Source organism: Anoplolepis gracilipes, chromosome 2 (assembly GCF_047496725.1).
Source record: "Anoplolepis gracilipes chromosome 2, ASM4749672v1, whole genome shotgun sequence".
NCBI lineage: Eukaryota > Metazoa > Arthropoda > Insecta > Hymenoptera > Formicidae > Anoplolepis > Anoplolepis gracilipes.
In genome coordinates, this window is record NC_132971.1 from 20,481,901 (window position 1) to 20,498,180 (window position 16,280).

Sequence of the window (16,280 nt, forward strand, 5' to 3'; positions counted from 1 at the left end):
AGCAGAGGGAGCTTTGTGAAACCGCAGATTAAAGTATGACGACAAGAGCGGAATAAGATCTCCGAGGAAAATGAAGTCCTCATCGTCATGGGGAACGGCAAACTGTTATCTAGAATCCTTTGTTGCGAAAGCTCTCTCTAAAATGCCCGAATTGCGGTTTTAAAATCGTACCTTAGAAATAGACTAAATTATTCCAATAAGAAATGTCTGCCTCTCTCTGGGTATCGCACAGAACATTAATAATGTCATATATGTATATTAAATGTGAATCGCTGCTATCGTCATTAACTCGTTTTGCGCAGAATGGGAAAAAGGAGGTGGTTTTAATTAACTTCATAATTACTAATTATTATGTCATTAATTTGTTATGCGGATATAATTTAGCTTTTACATTAGGTAAAACGCATGACGTAAATTTGCATATAGTTGCAATTATGTCGTTCGAGCGTCGCACTCGTCGCGCGTGTTTTGCGTACATAACACGCGACGGATTTGGTTACATTAATTTCTAGGTAAGTATCCGATAACGCGTCCTTTACCTAAACCGCCTTTGATGTGGTTCGCCTTCGTCGGTGGTTTCGGACGTGGTGGTGCGGCCGATAGTATTTTCAAAGTGCAGACGCGGCCGAGCAACGCGCAAAAGTGTTATACTTTTGTATAGAAAATTATCCCGATCGAAAACACTACAGGCTATCGTTTTACCATGGCAAGTTTATCTCAAAAAGAGAGGCGAGACGGAATATGTAACGAGAATGTAGAAAGCATCTCCTCTCTGTCCCCTCCTGCTCCTCGAAAGGTTTTATCCTCTTTTTCCACGACGCATACGACGGGCTCTCTTACTCAATGTGTCTTCTTATTTGAAAGCTGCTTTACATCTATTTACTTTTTATTATATTTGCTTATTCATGTGTGCTCGTGCATACTAGTATAGTATAATATAACAAATATATGCTTCGACAAGAGCCGAAATGTAATGGAAATGTTGATCGATCGCGTGCGCGATAGTTGAATCTCAAAGTTCGTGTTTCATCATTGAAGAAAACCATGGTGAGAAATAATTATAAGCGAGGATGTTTATTAGAACGGGAACTTCGGTGGCGAACTTCCGGAAAATATAGAACGAACGAAAAACGCAAATTTTAAGAGAGCCTTGTTCGTGGGCGTTTAATGGCCGGTGCTCGTAAAATACTTGAGAATCTCATACGAAAATTACCGCCTGACCCCGATATTCCCTCCTCTTTTCCGCGACTCTCTTTTCCCCGCTAGTCGCGTGCCGAACCGCGCGATTATTTGAGAGATATAAGTCGACCCATTCTTTTTCAACATGTTATTAGGCGCAGTAGAAAAATCATTTAATAACTATAAAACCTGATTAAGAATCAGATAAAAAGTGCAATATTCTGCATTTAATTTTATGACAAAAGCGATCAACTTGTTTTTCATGAAATACAATTTATTTGTTATCATAGAAAATCTTTTCAGTAATAACAGTATACGTGAGTTTAAACTTGGTTTTTAAAACTAACAATAAGCTACTTTACAATAGATTAATTATTCGTGGATAACTAGCTCCTTGCGCCAATTCCATGGTCGATTCTTCCGTTCGTGTTTCGAGTGCATTTTATTGAGTCGCACAAATTAAGATTCCTCTCACGTACGCGAATGGACCAAATAAGGAGGCGAGATCTTAAACGAGATGAGTTGTGCCACAAACTATGCGGATACCCAGGAGAATGCACGTGCAAGACTTAGCGCTCAGCTATTAATTAATTAATGATTTTGAAAACTTGAAAGAATACGTGATACTCGAAAAAATTAAATTTTCTAGTTTCAATCTGAATAATCGCCCTGCGTGCAAAACGTTCCACTTCGTAATAAACATTTCAATGTAATAATTAATAATATGTATCAATTACTATATCAATGATATTCGTTTCTTCGACCATTACCTGTACCTGACTTCAACGCTATCGTCTCTCAAACGGCATCAACGTAAATGTAAAATTTATACGTAACCGAAATTCGAGAACAATGCGGTTTGCCAAGGTAAATAGAATCCGTCTTGATTTACTCGCTACAAACTCGAGTAAGTTTGACCATCGAGTTGCCAAGTGAAATGAATAAACGTCCAGCAAAGTTCTACGTTAATCGACGTTGCTGTTTCTACGAGAGACTCGCGGATGGAGTAATTAATGAGACGTTATAGCAAGGAACCGTATGCGTCATAAATGGAATTCGACGAAAATTCGCTCGATGCTCGATTACCAGCAACTTCCGGCAAAGTTGTTTCGCTTCCGCGTTACAATATTAATCAAACTTAATTTCTTCCCGCCGAGATGAAGTCGATACGACACGGTGACATCGTTGTCCCCGGCTCTGTCTATCAATTATCGACTCGTACACACGTCGAGGAAAGGCGTAGCGAGGATGTAAGCGACGCTTACATCAACGTGCAAACCAACACCATCCTAAAGCATGCCCTCGTTCTTCTCACATGTCGCACATATACATATGGCGAGTGTATATGTAGCGAGAGCAGTACGATGGACCGACCACGACACGACGAACGGACGCGTCCCCGTAAAAGGCCATTAATGTCCATCGCTTGCGGATCTTCATCGCTCGTGTATCGGCGTCCCTTTCGACGAGAAAACCGATCGTACATGATCTTTTCCACATCGTTTTTCAACCTACGTAGTCGCAGCTGCCTACACGATTTTTCGGTTTCTCCCGAATAATAACTTGCAAATTATCCTTCCAAATGAAATTTATCGCCAGCAAATCGCGAGACTTGAAAGCGAGACTCGCGTCGTTTAACCGCACGTCGTCCATCATCCCTGCGCGATAAGATCTTTGTTTACCGTGCAACGTCTGATATACTCGTATATCCATTCTCCGATAATAAAGAAAGGAGAATTTTTATAACCAACCCCAATCGCCTATTGATGCATTTCTTGGTACAGAAGTCTGATCTGTGATACACGCACGGCGATTTTTCGATTCGACAATTTATACAAGAACGAAATAGATAAATTCCAAACAAAAAAATTAGAAAACTATTTTGTGATTAAAAAAAAATTTTATTCGAAAATTATTTTTTTTTTTTTTATACGCACGATGCAGACCCCCAATTTCACAAAAATATCGCCTCGAGTGTATCGAAAATGAAGCTCGTTAGAGAGAGAGAGAAGATTCTTTCTTAACTATAATGCGCAAAAAAATGAGAATATTTAAAAGCTCCTCTTATGGTTAAGCGGCGAGGCGATTTGCGTGTATTTTCCGCGCGAAGACAGCAAGATTATTACCGGCGATATTTCATCGAGCCGACCGCCGCTAAAACCAGCCGGCGGTCGGCTTTCGACCTCCTCTCTTCTCTTCTGTGCATTGCTTGCATTAAAGGTCGCGCAATTGTAAAATGTAACTACGTGTAAGCGCGCGGTGTATATGAGATTTATATGCCCGTCGGCTTGGCTCGCGAGCGCCGCCTTCTCTTCGAAATTTATTCCCCCCCCCCCTCCCTCTCTCCCCCTTCGCCTCTCTCGCATCCTCTTCGCTAAATTCCACGTACGCGAATTTCTTTTTCGCGAGATAATATTTTCTACAAGGCAAAGGGAGAGAGAGAGAGCAAAGTCTCGGAAGCGTTTTGGAAAAAGAGATTCTTCACCTAGGAATTATCATTCGAATGTAAAAATTTTTCAAATTTTTTTATAATAATTATTATCGCAGGGACTACTCTCCACGTGAGAATTCTCACATTTTGACTGACGCAAAGAGCTACTCTAATGTATACCTCTCAGGTACCATCTGTCAAGTACCGGACATGCAGCGGCGTAACATGAATTATTGTTGCGCAAACTTCGCCGTGCGATGCTGCGAGAGGTTTAACAAGATATGTTACATTCCAGTGAAGTAACCCTAAGGCTGTTTTTTTTTTTTTTTTTTTGACAGCGGAGTGCGGGTGATGATGCGCTTTACGATCGACCGCTTCTCCTCGTCGGTCCATCCACAGAGAACCGAATCTCTAACGCGCGCGATTTTTTTTCTATTTTTTTTTTGCCGACATCCTTTTTGTACAAGCATCGTAACGTAACAATAAAAAAAAAAGGATCGAATATCTTGTCGAATCAATACACGTGTTACAGATTGTTATCCTGGCTATTAGTTAACGTATCGTACAAACCGATGTTACAAAACGCAAAAATCGCAAATATTTTGTTCGCGTATTTGACATCGTCAAAACTACACAACCGTTGTTAGAACAGCCATTACTCTATGTAACGTAAAAAGCGCATGGTTTTTTTAAATTTTCACTCGCCTTCTCTCTCTCTCTCTCTCTCTCTCTCTCTCGCGCGCGCGCGCGCTTTCTCTTTCTAATTAAGACTGATTACGAATTGACGATAAAAAAAATATAAACAAAAAATAAATGTACAATATAGTTGATTGTCGCAACTAACACTCGAGGGCCCATTCGTTTATTTAAAATTTAGTTCCTCTCATTAGCCAATTAAGAAGATTGCGCGCTACGAACTTGCTCCGATTCTTTCCAAAGTTTCTATTAACAAGACTAACAACGGAGCCCCGTTACAGCCCGTTATCGGGGATAAACTCGATCTTTAGCGTAACTCCCCCAGCGTGAACTTATTACGCAAACAAAAGTTCAGAGAGAGAGAGAGAGAGAGAAGGAGAAAGAAAGGGAGAAAGAGAGAGAAAGAGAAAGAGAACGAGACGCGCGTCACCTCCCGTTCCGGCGCATTCATTGACATACGTCGCTCCGAAATAACGTTTTACTTTCGTCGTAAAAGAATATTTCTCTTTGAGCACAGAGAGAGAGAGAGAGAGAGAGAAATAAAGATATTGTATATGCAGTCATTCTAAAATACAAGTCGCATATATAATTATTCTGAAAGACAGTAGAAACGAAGTGAATATATTGGACGACAAAAGTTTACAAACAACTCGCTCGTTGGTAAAAAAAATGTGTTTTAAAATTGAAATTAAATCGTTGTCGTAGAAGAAAAAAAAAAAAAAAAAAAAAAAAAAAAAATGCGAGATAACAAATAAACGTTCGGAAACGGAGTTTACATCGGATCCCGATGAATTGAACACCACTGGCCATTGGCCGACGACGAGACGACGAGACGCCAAGAATGCACGAGAGTGCCTGAATCGGCGTAATACTTTACTTTATAAAGAGAAAGGTAGCGCGCGTTGTGTTCGCGTAAACGTTCCTGACGCCGATTCTGAATATCGACGACGTTGCGGTTCATCGCGTGCGGAAAAACGTCTGAGCTTACGATTCGCGGAACACGAGTTTCGAGTTTCGAGTTTCGAGAACCGCGTTTTGCCCTCTCTCTCTATCTCTCTGCCGATCGTGTCGGCTGATACGGGTAGATAGGTATGTGCTCACCTCGGTAGCGGCGTTGCATCCCGCAAGGATCACCACGGCCGTGCTCAGCAGAATCCAATGTATCCTTAGTCGCATTTTTATCCCGTAATCTCGATGGGCCCCGTTCCCGGTGCCCGCTCCGCTGTATGCACGCGCACGAATTCCGGGACGAGTAGCCGCGAAGAATCCGCGTAACGTAGGACAGCCGAACGTAGGAACAAACCACTAAAAAAAATCCCCCGGAACAACAACGCGACACACACCACACTGATCGATGAACCGCGAGACACTGGCGGCGCGACGATCGCCCGCTATCGTCGACTAAGACGGCCACGACTGGCCGCCATGTTATCGCGCCGCCCCCCGCGTTCAGCGCCATCTGTCAAGAGTGTGAGAAATTCAATGGAACATCAACGCATGATCGATAAGCTTGGCCGTTAGCGGCAATTACAAAAAGACGGTTCATCGTTCATTCCGGACCGAATTCATAGATTGTGTTATTTGAGATTTTATTTTTCAAAAGACGGCCTTTTTGTCAATAACTATTATTACAAAAATAGAGTTATTATATGAAAAAAAAGTTTTATTTTTTTATTTTTGTAAAAAACTATTCCTACAAAAGTAATAAAAATTGCACCAACAATAAATAAAAATAAAAACTTGTAGAAATATTTTAAACAAATAAAGTTGTAAGATAATTGTTTTAATATTTTGAAAAGTGTAACAAAATACAAAATTATAAATTAATAAAAGAAAATAAAGCTGTGATATTCTTTGCATATATAAGATCTGTCAGATCTGTCGGACAAAGTCGCGTGCTTTTTATTTAAATGCACGAGTCGACAACTTTTATGATTTCTAACGATACAATTATATTAATAAGTACATAACAGAAATATTGCTGCAGTTTGATCTAAGTAATCATAATTGCCATCAATAAAAATTGCACAACGTTTATTTCAAATCAATTTCACACAGATCGCAAAATGCAATTTTGAAATAATAATGCACTAGAATCGAATTAATTTTTCTTATCTCCACTAGATAAATCTTTTTCCAGATCTTTCAAAAATCTCAGATTCTCGTTTATGCCGCGATTGTATTCTTCAATTTTATTCCGCATAACTTGTACTTCTCTCTGCATGTGTTTTACTTCGTCTTGAGTCTTTTCCTTGACGACTTTCAATAATTTCTTATTCTAAATATTTATATAACGCGTTATGGCTGTATTTGATTATTTGATTATAAAGTAACGTTTTTTGATTGCAACGATACCTGTTTGTAATAATATTCTGTTTCATATGCAACATCGCCGAATGATGTTTCATCTTTTTTTATACGCGAATCATGCTTCTTTCTTCTATTAAAATATTTAAAACTGAAAGAAACGCTTGCACATTTATATTATCAATCAAAGGAGAATGACATAACCACAAGCAAATTTGAAAATTATTTCTATTCAAAAGTAACTCAAATACTTTTAAATTTTCTAAATACCTGGACATATGCACTTTTCTGAGACCATGTCGAAGCATTGTATGTAATTGCAAAATAAAAAATTTATACGAATAAATATTTAATAAATTTTTTTGGTGACTTACTAATTAAATAAAAAAATATTATTTTTAGAAGGTTAGACAAGATCGAATAAAACAAATTCGCATCCGAAATATAAAAAATCAAAATTAGAGCGCGTTATCAATCACCTTAAAATAATTTAACGTTAAAACAAGGTTAAATAACAATGAAAAACACGTTTTATTTTTAAATATATAACTGTCTTTCAGACATTTAAAGTATAAAGACCTCTTACGATAGTCTCTCCAAAATGATAATCTATATGATATTCAATATAAGTTTATGCTTAAGTAATGTTAATTAAGAGCATTGCATTTAATATCTATTTAACATTTGTACATGAGAAAAGAATTGCTGCAATATTCTATTATTTCTACTATTTCCATTTTTTTTTTTCATATTGAAAATTAATAATATTGCCAAAATCAAAAATATCACGCTAACAGAACTTTTTCACGCATTCACTCTTTCTGATCCATGTCTGTAATCCGCTTTTTGTGACGATTGATAGCTTCCTGATGACGCTTAATCTGTTCCTCATGGAATGAGATTTCATCGTGGAGGCTCTCTCGCATCTTTTGTAATTGCTCTTTTTGCTGAAATAAAATTTTTAAACTTATGAAACAAGTAAAACAAATTATAAATGCGAAGAAGATTAACGGAAGAGAAGAAATGCCGACCAGATTATAAAAGTATTGATCTTCATGGGCAGCTTCCATCTTCCCAAAAGAACCACCAGCTTCGCGAATGGCACCACCACCACCACCTCCTTTCCCAGCACCGGAACCACGTTCTCCAGACATTCTTACCTGACTGTAATACAATACATATTTAAATTGTACAACAAGAAATAAAATTATATAATTAAATTATATAACAAGATATTTAAAAAAAAAAATAAGAAAATCTTTATTTAAAAAAATAAAATAGGATATTATTGAAAAGGGTTATGTCTACTACTACCTACTAAAGCATTACATAATATTGATATGACATTCATTCTGATCATTTGTCACAAATCTATAATGCATTAAAAAGAGACAATATCGCTATTTATATTTAGCGAAAAAATAAGAGCATTATTATAAATTCGGGAAAAAAAAGATATAAGTATGAAAACGATTGAAATTTACGTCTGTGACGGGGAAAAATACCGGGTAAGAGGCGTGAATCAAAGGTACACATTCGAAATAAATTACTGTTTCCGAGAGTATCGCGAAGATGTTCCGATACCTTAACGCAGAGATATTCCGCGAAAACGTCGTAACCGCTCGTTGCATTTTTTTTTTTTTTTCCGATCACGAAACACTTGGTACCAGACGGTAGCGAGGACTTGGCAGACCGACAAGAATGACTTGGAGCGGTCTCTTGTCATAAACGAAACGCTAGTCTTAGAACGTCAAACTCATTGTCAGTCGCGCTCGGCGATGCTGGCGCCGCGAATATCACGGACTCGCGCGATTTCAAACGCGTCGAGCATTCCTTTTTGGAGTATTTTGGATTAAATGATAAAACATATTTATAGAAGAATATTAAACACCGAATGAATCGACCTATAGTATTCGGCGGCTTGATTCTCCAACAATTGCTTCTTGATCTCGGATGTTTTCAATTCGTTAATGGCAGTCTGCTTTTGCAACTCCGCGCGTTCCAGCTCGATGTGCAACATCCGCAATTTGATCTCGTGCTCGCGTTGCGTCGACTTGAAGATCCACGTGGCTCTCTGCACCGATTTGTCCTTGTCGGACGAGACCGGATTGTTCCAACCCAGGGAAGCGGAGGCTAACTCGTTTCTCGCGTCGTTGCGTTCTGTCGCTTGAAAAGAAAATATTCTACTCATTTGTTGTATTTCGCGCATAAAATTAAAAAAAAAAACAAAAATATATATATGTATATATATATATATATATATATATATATATATATATCGTGTACCATCGTCAATACGAGACGTCGATACGCTGTCGGGGCAAGTTTTTTGCTCCACAAGATCTACGGGTTCATCCTCCGTCGCGATCCTGGAACGCTTCTGCGGCAAAAAACCGATGTCATCCGACAATTTCTGTGACAGTTCACCGCGACTGTTCTCATCCTCCGTATCGCTGTTGACCTCGATCTTAATCTCGTGTCCTGGCCCTAAATAATTGTCTCGATAATTTTGAATATAATGACAATTTCGAAAGTAACGAAGATGAGTCGATCGAAAATCGCGTCCAAAAATCCAACCTGACGTCTCCGGCGTGGGTAACGTCAATTTATCCAGGATGGCGTGTATCACCGTGCGATTTGTCGGATTTTCATTATCCTGACTACTGTCGTCCGAACGATCAGCCTCGCAATCGTTCTTACGCACGCTCTCCATCAATCGCCATACCTCGATCGATAGATTCGACGGATGGGACTTGGCGGCCGCTTCCGGTCCCAAAGTTCGCACCTGCGCGAACGAAACCGTAAGAAGAGAGACGAGAAACGAGAGGGAAACAAAATATTGTGCTGACTAAAATGTCATTTTTTTGCAATAGACATTTTTTTTAAATACAAAGAACCGTTTCTAAGCTGTAAAATATATACATATTCTGAAAGCTGATACTTACGTGTGATTACAAAAAATTATTATGTTTGGTTAAATTTTTAAAAATTGATGTTATTTTGAAAATGAGTAACAAGAAGATTTTCGAGCAATTATGCTTTTTATTTTCGCAAAGAAAAAAAAACGCGTTACAAATATTAAAAAATATTTCCTATCATTTGTATTTTTTGCCTTTGCAAAAATAAAAAAAAAAAAAAAAAAAAAAAAAAAAACAAATTGTTTGAAAATATCATCTTCTTGTCACTCATGTTCAAAATAAAGTCAATTAAAAAAAATTTAATCACCGTAATGAGTTTTTTTTTTTAAATCACGTTGAAGTCTTTCAGAATATGTGTATATTTTATAGTTTAAAAACAATGCTTTGTAGCAAAAAACAAAAAAACGTCGTCTATTAAAAAAAATGACATTGCTCTTTGGCCAACCTAATATATATAAACGCATCTCGAATCTTAAATGCCACACCTTTTCGGCGTACGTGTACATCTCCATTCTCGCTTGCGCTTTCATCCGTCGCCATTGTTCCCTGATCCTGGTGATGTCCCGGTCCGCCGAAAATCTACCGCGGAATGCGCAGTAGATCTGTTGCCAAGCGAGGGATTTCATCGCGGACGCGGCCGCGTCGATTTTCTTGTTCTCGATCGCGTTCACGTGGTGCTTGATCAGAGTGAACAGGGCGCTTTTTTCCTCGGGGATCCAATTTTGCGTCCTCTCCCTCTTCTTTAGCAGCACCGTGGTCGCTTCCGTAGACATGCTTCCTTTTTTTTTTTTTTTTTTTTTTTTTTTTTAACAGAGCGCCGTCAGTGACAGCTTTGCTCAAAGGCAACACCGACTTTCGTTTAATTTGAAGTTAATCCACGCCGATTCGCGGATACAAACGACGTCTCCTACACGCGCATTGATCCACCGCTGTTTTGCGGCCTCGTTTGCTTGTTTAAGCGCGGTTTTAGAACAGTCAGCTGTTTAGTTGCTACCGACGTCGCCGATGTGATGTGTCTACCGAGTGTTTGCCTTGAAAAAGTCGCCGCAATTATAATTCATCTATTTGGAATTATATATAAAGTTTCTTTACACACTTAAATTACTTTATCAATACGCATCATTGCTTACAGTCTATTTCATGACTAATTTGAAAAGCGCGACTTTTCATTTACGATTAATATATATGTGTGTCTGTAATTATAAAATTTTAAATATAAAATATATTTTTACGAGACACTATATATTTTTGCTCTTTAGATCTAATTTCCTAAACAATATTAAAGAAAAATTATATTATAGACAAAACGCGAAGGAAAAAGCGTGCGTTGGATGAAACACGAGCGTTCAGGGCGAAGTGAGAAGAGGAGAAGATAGCTCGATAGTGCAAACAGCCGGGAGATAAGCAAGCGACTTAAACCCGAACTAAGGGACGACTAAACGTCGGCCATTTTGGCACAGTACTAGCTAGAACGCGCTCGATATTAACAAATCTCGGTTCGCGACGGGCCGGGAGAGGAGAGAGGACGAGATGAGGACGAGAAGAGAGAGGGATATCCGACGTTCCGCGCAACGCAAACATTGTTTCGTTTCATTTCGCGACCCGTCGCGGAATCATATTGCGCCGATTCCAATATTTCCATCGTTTTATTGCGATTCTAGCGGATCCCCACCTCTCCTTGGGCGCCGTCGCGTCCGCGTGCCATCTTTTTCTCCATGTCTTTCTCGTCTGTCCCTACGAATATACTTCGACAATTAATCGTAATAAATTATCTAGCACTTTTGTAATGAGAACAATTTTTCCGGCGAGCTTATATTTCCAAATGAGCAAAGAATAATATAAAAAGATATAAATGTAAAGTCTTTACACACACATATATATACACACACTCACATACACAATTACGTTCGTCTGTAACTTTACTTCTCTCTGTTCATTCACTACTTTCGTTCTATTATAAAGTTCTGGAAATTCTCAGATTTGAAGAATTAATAGCGTTTTTTTTTTTTCACTGTTTCTATCCTTCCCATAAATTTATCGCAAAAGCTAACAGAAACGCATCACTTTACTGCGCAACCGTAATCACACTATTTACAATCTCTCTTATATTTGTTCTTCACACCTTCTTGAGTTTTATGATTGGTTTATGTAACGCATTGAATAAGTTAGTTACATTTGCGAAAGTTGAACGCCAGCGAAAAGGGAAGTTTTTAACTTCTCGAGCAAAACAAAAAATGCTGACAGAGTAAATTACAGGCGCAAAGTTACATCATGGCAAAATGCTTGTCACGTAATCTTGAGTTTTCGATCAAGATTGCTAAATAATTGAAATCTGTTTATTTCGAACATTTTTAAACTTTATTAGCATTTTTGTGAAGATTGTCTCGTTTCGGAACTGCCTCTCTCGATCTCCGACTAAATAATTGATCTTGATGCCCTTCTTCTCTTGCTACCAAAATATCCAACAATATTCATCAAAATTGTCAGAAGCAGCAATCCGGTTATGTCCCACCAAAAGTTTCCTTCGTTGTATCCATATTCTGATAAAACTTCCGTTCCATTTGATAAACAAGGTAGATCACGATTGACTGGACAATCTAAAAAAAGAAAAAAATCAGAAAATTAATAAATTAATTTACTCACCTATAATAATCAACAATCGATATTAACCAATGTTCTTTATTCGTGACCAGTGTATTATCGATATTGCTTCGTTAGCGTAATAGAATATCGACACATATTTGAAATGCGCCAAATAGCTCGGAAGAGTTCTACGGAAATAAAGAAGAATATTTGTACTATATTAATTAATTCGTTATATAATACGTATATAATATCGATATAACGCGTAATGTACTTACCGAAGATTGTAAAATACACCCGCTGTCAAAAGGAGCAACAAATCGAGCGGTACCATTATCGCGGTGACAATGTCGATGTTGGTGATCCAACAAGAAGTCATCAAGCCGTATGCGGTACCGCAAATCGCCGTCATTGTCGTACAGAGACAATACAAGCAAAAGTCAAGTAACAAAAATTCGGAATGCAATAGAAAATATATTACGATCGTGAACAGAAATGCTTTGAATGTTGTCTTGGGTATCTGAAGAATTTTTTTTTTTTTTTTATAAGTCGCTTTGAGAAAAACTTATTTTTTCATATTGTTAATAATTAATTATATATTAATTGCGAATAATTACCAAGCCGAAAATAGTGGCAAAGTAATAAGGTCCTGGTGCATATACGGTATTCTCGCGAAGATAAAGAACAAGCTCGCCGGGTAATTCGTAAACGACAGAATAGGCGACCGAAAATATAATTTCAGATATCATCATATACAACGCGCCTCGAACATTTTGTATTCCCTCCTGCTTGGATGAATTGGCGCCGACATAAAAGATACTGACAAAGATTACAGATAGCTGCAAGATTATAATTTCTCTTTTACATTTAAACCTCTTACATTTGAAAAGATTAAGATTTTTTGTTATTTTTATTCATTTATTGATTACCGAGAAAGAAAACCACGTAATCCAATTATCGGAAATTGTTCTCTTATCTTGTAAAAGTATTCTCCAGAGCAACCAATAAAATTGTACAAACCATCCTGATTTTCTATAACAAAGGTATAACAGTCAATTACAATAATGGATGTAGAGATTCTTTTGCAAGATTCTACCGTCGTTTTTTTATTTTAATACTTTTGTGGAATGACGTTGAAAATTGTTCTGACATTCTCGACCGCAGGAATTTTTGACAGTGACGATTGCGAGAACGCTCGACACAATTCAATACTACGATCTGTTGTCCAGTTTCGGCGTGACAGAATGTTTACGTAATATTCGGATTCGTCATAGTTTACAGGACAGTGATAATTCTGGCTATGCAAACATATCGATTGCTTGTTATTATTATTCGCCGCGATTTAATGCAAACTACGATTAATCGGAATATCAGGTTTTACCTTTGAAAAAAATCTGTAACATTTTTCAAAGTCCCAGAGTATATCGATCTTCCATCCGCCATTAACAACACATGACTGAACATATTGTATATCGTCATACCTGGTTGATGAATCGTGCAGAAAATTATCGTGCCTTTCGAAGCGATCACTTTTAACGATTGCACGACGCATGTCGCGGCAAAAGTATCCAGACCTACATTTAATATCATACAATATTTGACGTAATTAGCATCGTTTATTTCTAAAACGATAACTCTTACCTGTGGTTGGCTCGTCTAGAAAAAATATCCTGGGCTTCGTCACTAATTCCGTGGCTAACGATAAACGCTTCCGTTCACCGCCCGATAGCTTCGACATGAGAGTATCGATACATTCGTACAATACAAGATCTCGCAAAAGTTCTTCGGTCAAGGATTTTCTTTGTAACGCGCTACAATTATTTCCCATTTTCAAAACACACTAAAGAGAAATACATAGCTTGATATCGACCCTTTAATATCTGTCTCTTAATCGCAACAAATAAAAAGTTATATTGTATTCATAAATTAATTTATAAATTCGCTTCTCCAACCGCGACTCAATCTGGATAGAACAAAAAGAAATTAATGAAATCATTTATTAAATATATCTTTTTAATACCACGAACGACATGTACTCTCTTGGTGTGAGTGCAGACGGCAGAGCATCAAACTGCGGCATATAACTCGATATTTCTGCCATCGTTTCTTTAGAAACGTCGTGTCCATTGATCTTTACCGTGCCCAAGGTTAATTTAAGCCTTCTCGCCAGAGCAGCAAGAAACGTGGTTTTGCCGGCGCCACTAAACAAATTAGTCTGCCCTTGACGTGAATATATCGTAAAATTATCACGACTAAATATGCTAATGTAGTATTTTGCGTACCTCGGTCCTAATATTGCAAACATGTTACCGGTCTCTGCGTATCCCGACACTATAAAAAGTATCAATGCAATATTATTCGTCAAGAAATCATTTAACGATACAAATATTTATTTTAATCTAAATATACAAATTTGTTTTTCACTGTACTTTAATATCGATAAAATATTACCTCCTTTCAGTATAGTAAACATTTTCACGCATTTTTTACGCGAAAACTTGTACCACCCTTTTCTCGAACATTCATCATCCTCAATAGGCACAGTAACGGTCAAATTCTCCCAGAAGAGTTGAAAAGGTTGCAAAATCATTTCAGCCAAATCTGTTTTAAAATTATAACTATTCACTTCACTTCACTTCTAAAGGTTTGGTCTGCTTAATATTGTCGGAGAGTCTTGAAACTAAAAAAATTGTGCTATCTTTATTTCCCTGCTTCTTAAGATCCTTATCATCGTTATCTAGAGTCGTACAGATTTTGTGAGAAAGATTAATATACTTAATTAGACTTACTACTCTTAAATCACGTAGACATTTATCATTATACAATTTCAGATAAATATTATGAAAAAGGAAGGTGATATAAGAAAAGATGAGATAATGTATAAATTAGAAGAAAAAGAAAAAGAGAAACAACGTATTACGCGCTTTCTGATGTAAATAAATTTAATACAGTTAAATATTTTGTTTTGTATGTATTTATATTGTTGTATCTATACAAAAAGAGTTTAAAGTAGGCAAAAGTGGTAATATTATTACTAAAATTATAAAAAAAATATGACGGTAGGAGCAACAAATTCAACAGTATTCCAGTAAATTATTTAATAAAGTACATTAAAACCGTTAAAATAAAATTAAAATTAATATTTGTACAAACGTTTTAATCTCTGTCGAGATTCTCTTTAGTGTACATGCAATAATTAGAACTATTTATTCGACAACACATTGTATGATGAAATATCTAACAATATGATTATATTGAAGAGTCTCGTATAGTGGATAAAAAAACGCCTCAAATGTCAACGTATCAAAACAACGGATGGTGACGATTGATCCACAATGATTTTGAACGGAATATTGTGGTTCCATCATCATCAAGGTTGAGATAGTAATGACTATACTTGTTAAGTGATGTTAAGATTAATACAACTAATTACAGGCATAAATAGAATAATAATAAACTTACTTAAGACTGTCTATGGTAACACACAAAATTCGAAGAGAACGTACCGTCTCGGCAATAGGAAATGAAAATAATAACATAAGATCCAAACATTATAAGACATGAGACAGACGAAAATAATACATAATATTAAATGTGTTAAGAATTCTGAAGAGAATTTCGACAGAGGTTGAATCGTTTGCGTAAATATTAATTTCAATTTTATTTTAACGGTTTTAATGTAATTTATTAAACAATTTACTGAAATACTGTAAAAATTTATTATTCCTACCACATTTTTGTTGTGATTATAGAATTTCAAGAACGTTTATGTTATAATGAAAATTTTAATATTATTACTGTTAAATGGTAATAGCGAGTTATACACATATAACTTTTTCGCAAATAATATATATATATATGTATATCTATACAATTTTCTCTCTGCGATAACACGATACACGCTGCGTTAAAAAGTCGTGCTATATAAAAGTGCAAAAAACATTACTCGAAAGGCGAAAAAGATCATCGATGTGATAAAATCTGAATTATTTACAGTAATGTATATATGCATATATGTAGTTCTTGTTACACGTCAATCGCTCACTAATATACCTATATTTCCGTACGTAAATCTCTATCAAGAATATTACACATTTGCATTTCCTCTCGTATCTTGGAATTAAGAAGTGTCGCTCATTCTAGTTTTATTATTCTTTTATTTGCCA

General features: G+C 36.7%; 3 protein-coding genes across 8 annotated transcripts in view; all 3 read right to left on the reverse strand.

Annotated features, from left to right (window-relative positions):
* Window positions 1-5,683, reverse strand: part of Sdc (Syndecan) — a 75,832-nt gene extending 70,149 nt beyond the window's left edge. Inside the window, exon 1 of the mRNA XM_072886485.1 lies at window positions 5,408-5,683. Coding sequence (XP_072742586.1) covers window positions 5,408-5,482 — 75 coding nt within the window. The 5' untranslated portion in view covers window positions 5,483-5,683. The remainder of the gene's footprint in view (window positions 1-5,407) is intronic.
* Window positions 5,684-7,144: 1,461 nt separating this feature from the next.
* LOC140675462 (uncharacterized) lies at window positions 7,145-11,177 on the reverse strand. 3 transcript variants are annotated; one of them, XM_072910025.1, is made up of 6 exons: window positions 10,017-11,177; window positions 9,191-9,398; window positions 8,900-9,100; window positions 8,518-8,779; window positions 7,645-7,777; window positions 7,145-7,560 (listed from the first exon to the last, which is right to left on the reverse strand). In XM_072910025.1, the coding sequence occupies exons 1-6, from the start codon at window positions 10,302-10,304 to the stop codon at window positions 7,426-7,428; spliced, it is 1,227 nt and encodes a 408-aa protein (XP_072766126.1). In that variant the 5' UTR covers window positions 10,305-11,177; the 3' UTR covers window positions 7,145-7,425. The 3 variants fall into 3 exon arrangements, with proteins under 3 accessions (XP_072766126.1, XP_072766117.1, XP_072766107.1); XM_072910016.1 differs by having other exon boundaries at window positions 8,518-8,773; window positions 8,900-9,398; XM_072910006.1 differs by having other exon boundaries at window positions 8,900-9,398.
* A 133-nt stretch (window positions 11,178-11,310) lies between these two features.
* Window positions 11,311-15,350, reverse strand: LOC140675446 (protein scarlet). Of its 4 annotated transcripts, none has more exons than XM_072909973.1 (12): window positions 15,268-15,350; window positions 14,566-14,794; window positions 14,397-14,445; window positions 14,135-14,315; window positions 13,756-13,954; window positions 13,496-13,688; window positions 13,233-13,412; window positions 13,044-13,146; window positions 12,732-12,953; window positions 12,393-12,634; window positions 12,202-12,302; window positions 11,311-12,128 (listed from the first exon to the last, which is right to left on the reverse strand). In XM_072909973.1, the coding sequence occupies exons 2-12, from the start codon at window positions 14,702-14,704 to the stop codon at window positions 11,947-11,949; spliced, it is 1,791 nt and encodes a 596-aa protein (XP_072766074.1). In that variant the 5' UTR covers window positions 14,705-14,794; window positions 15,268-15,350; the 3' UTR covers window positions 11,311-11,946. The 4 variants fall into 4 exon arrangements, with proteins under 4 accessions (XP_072766074.1, XP_072766065.1, XP_072766083.1 ...); XM_072909964.1 differs by lacking the exon at window positions 15,268-15,350 and adding an exon at window positions 14,904-15,041; XM_072909982.1 differs by lacking the exons at window positions 13,233-13,412; window positions 15,268-15,350 and adding an exon at window positions 14,904-15,041.
* Between the last annotated feature and the right edge of the window lie 930 nt (window positions 15,351-16,280).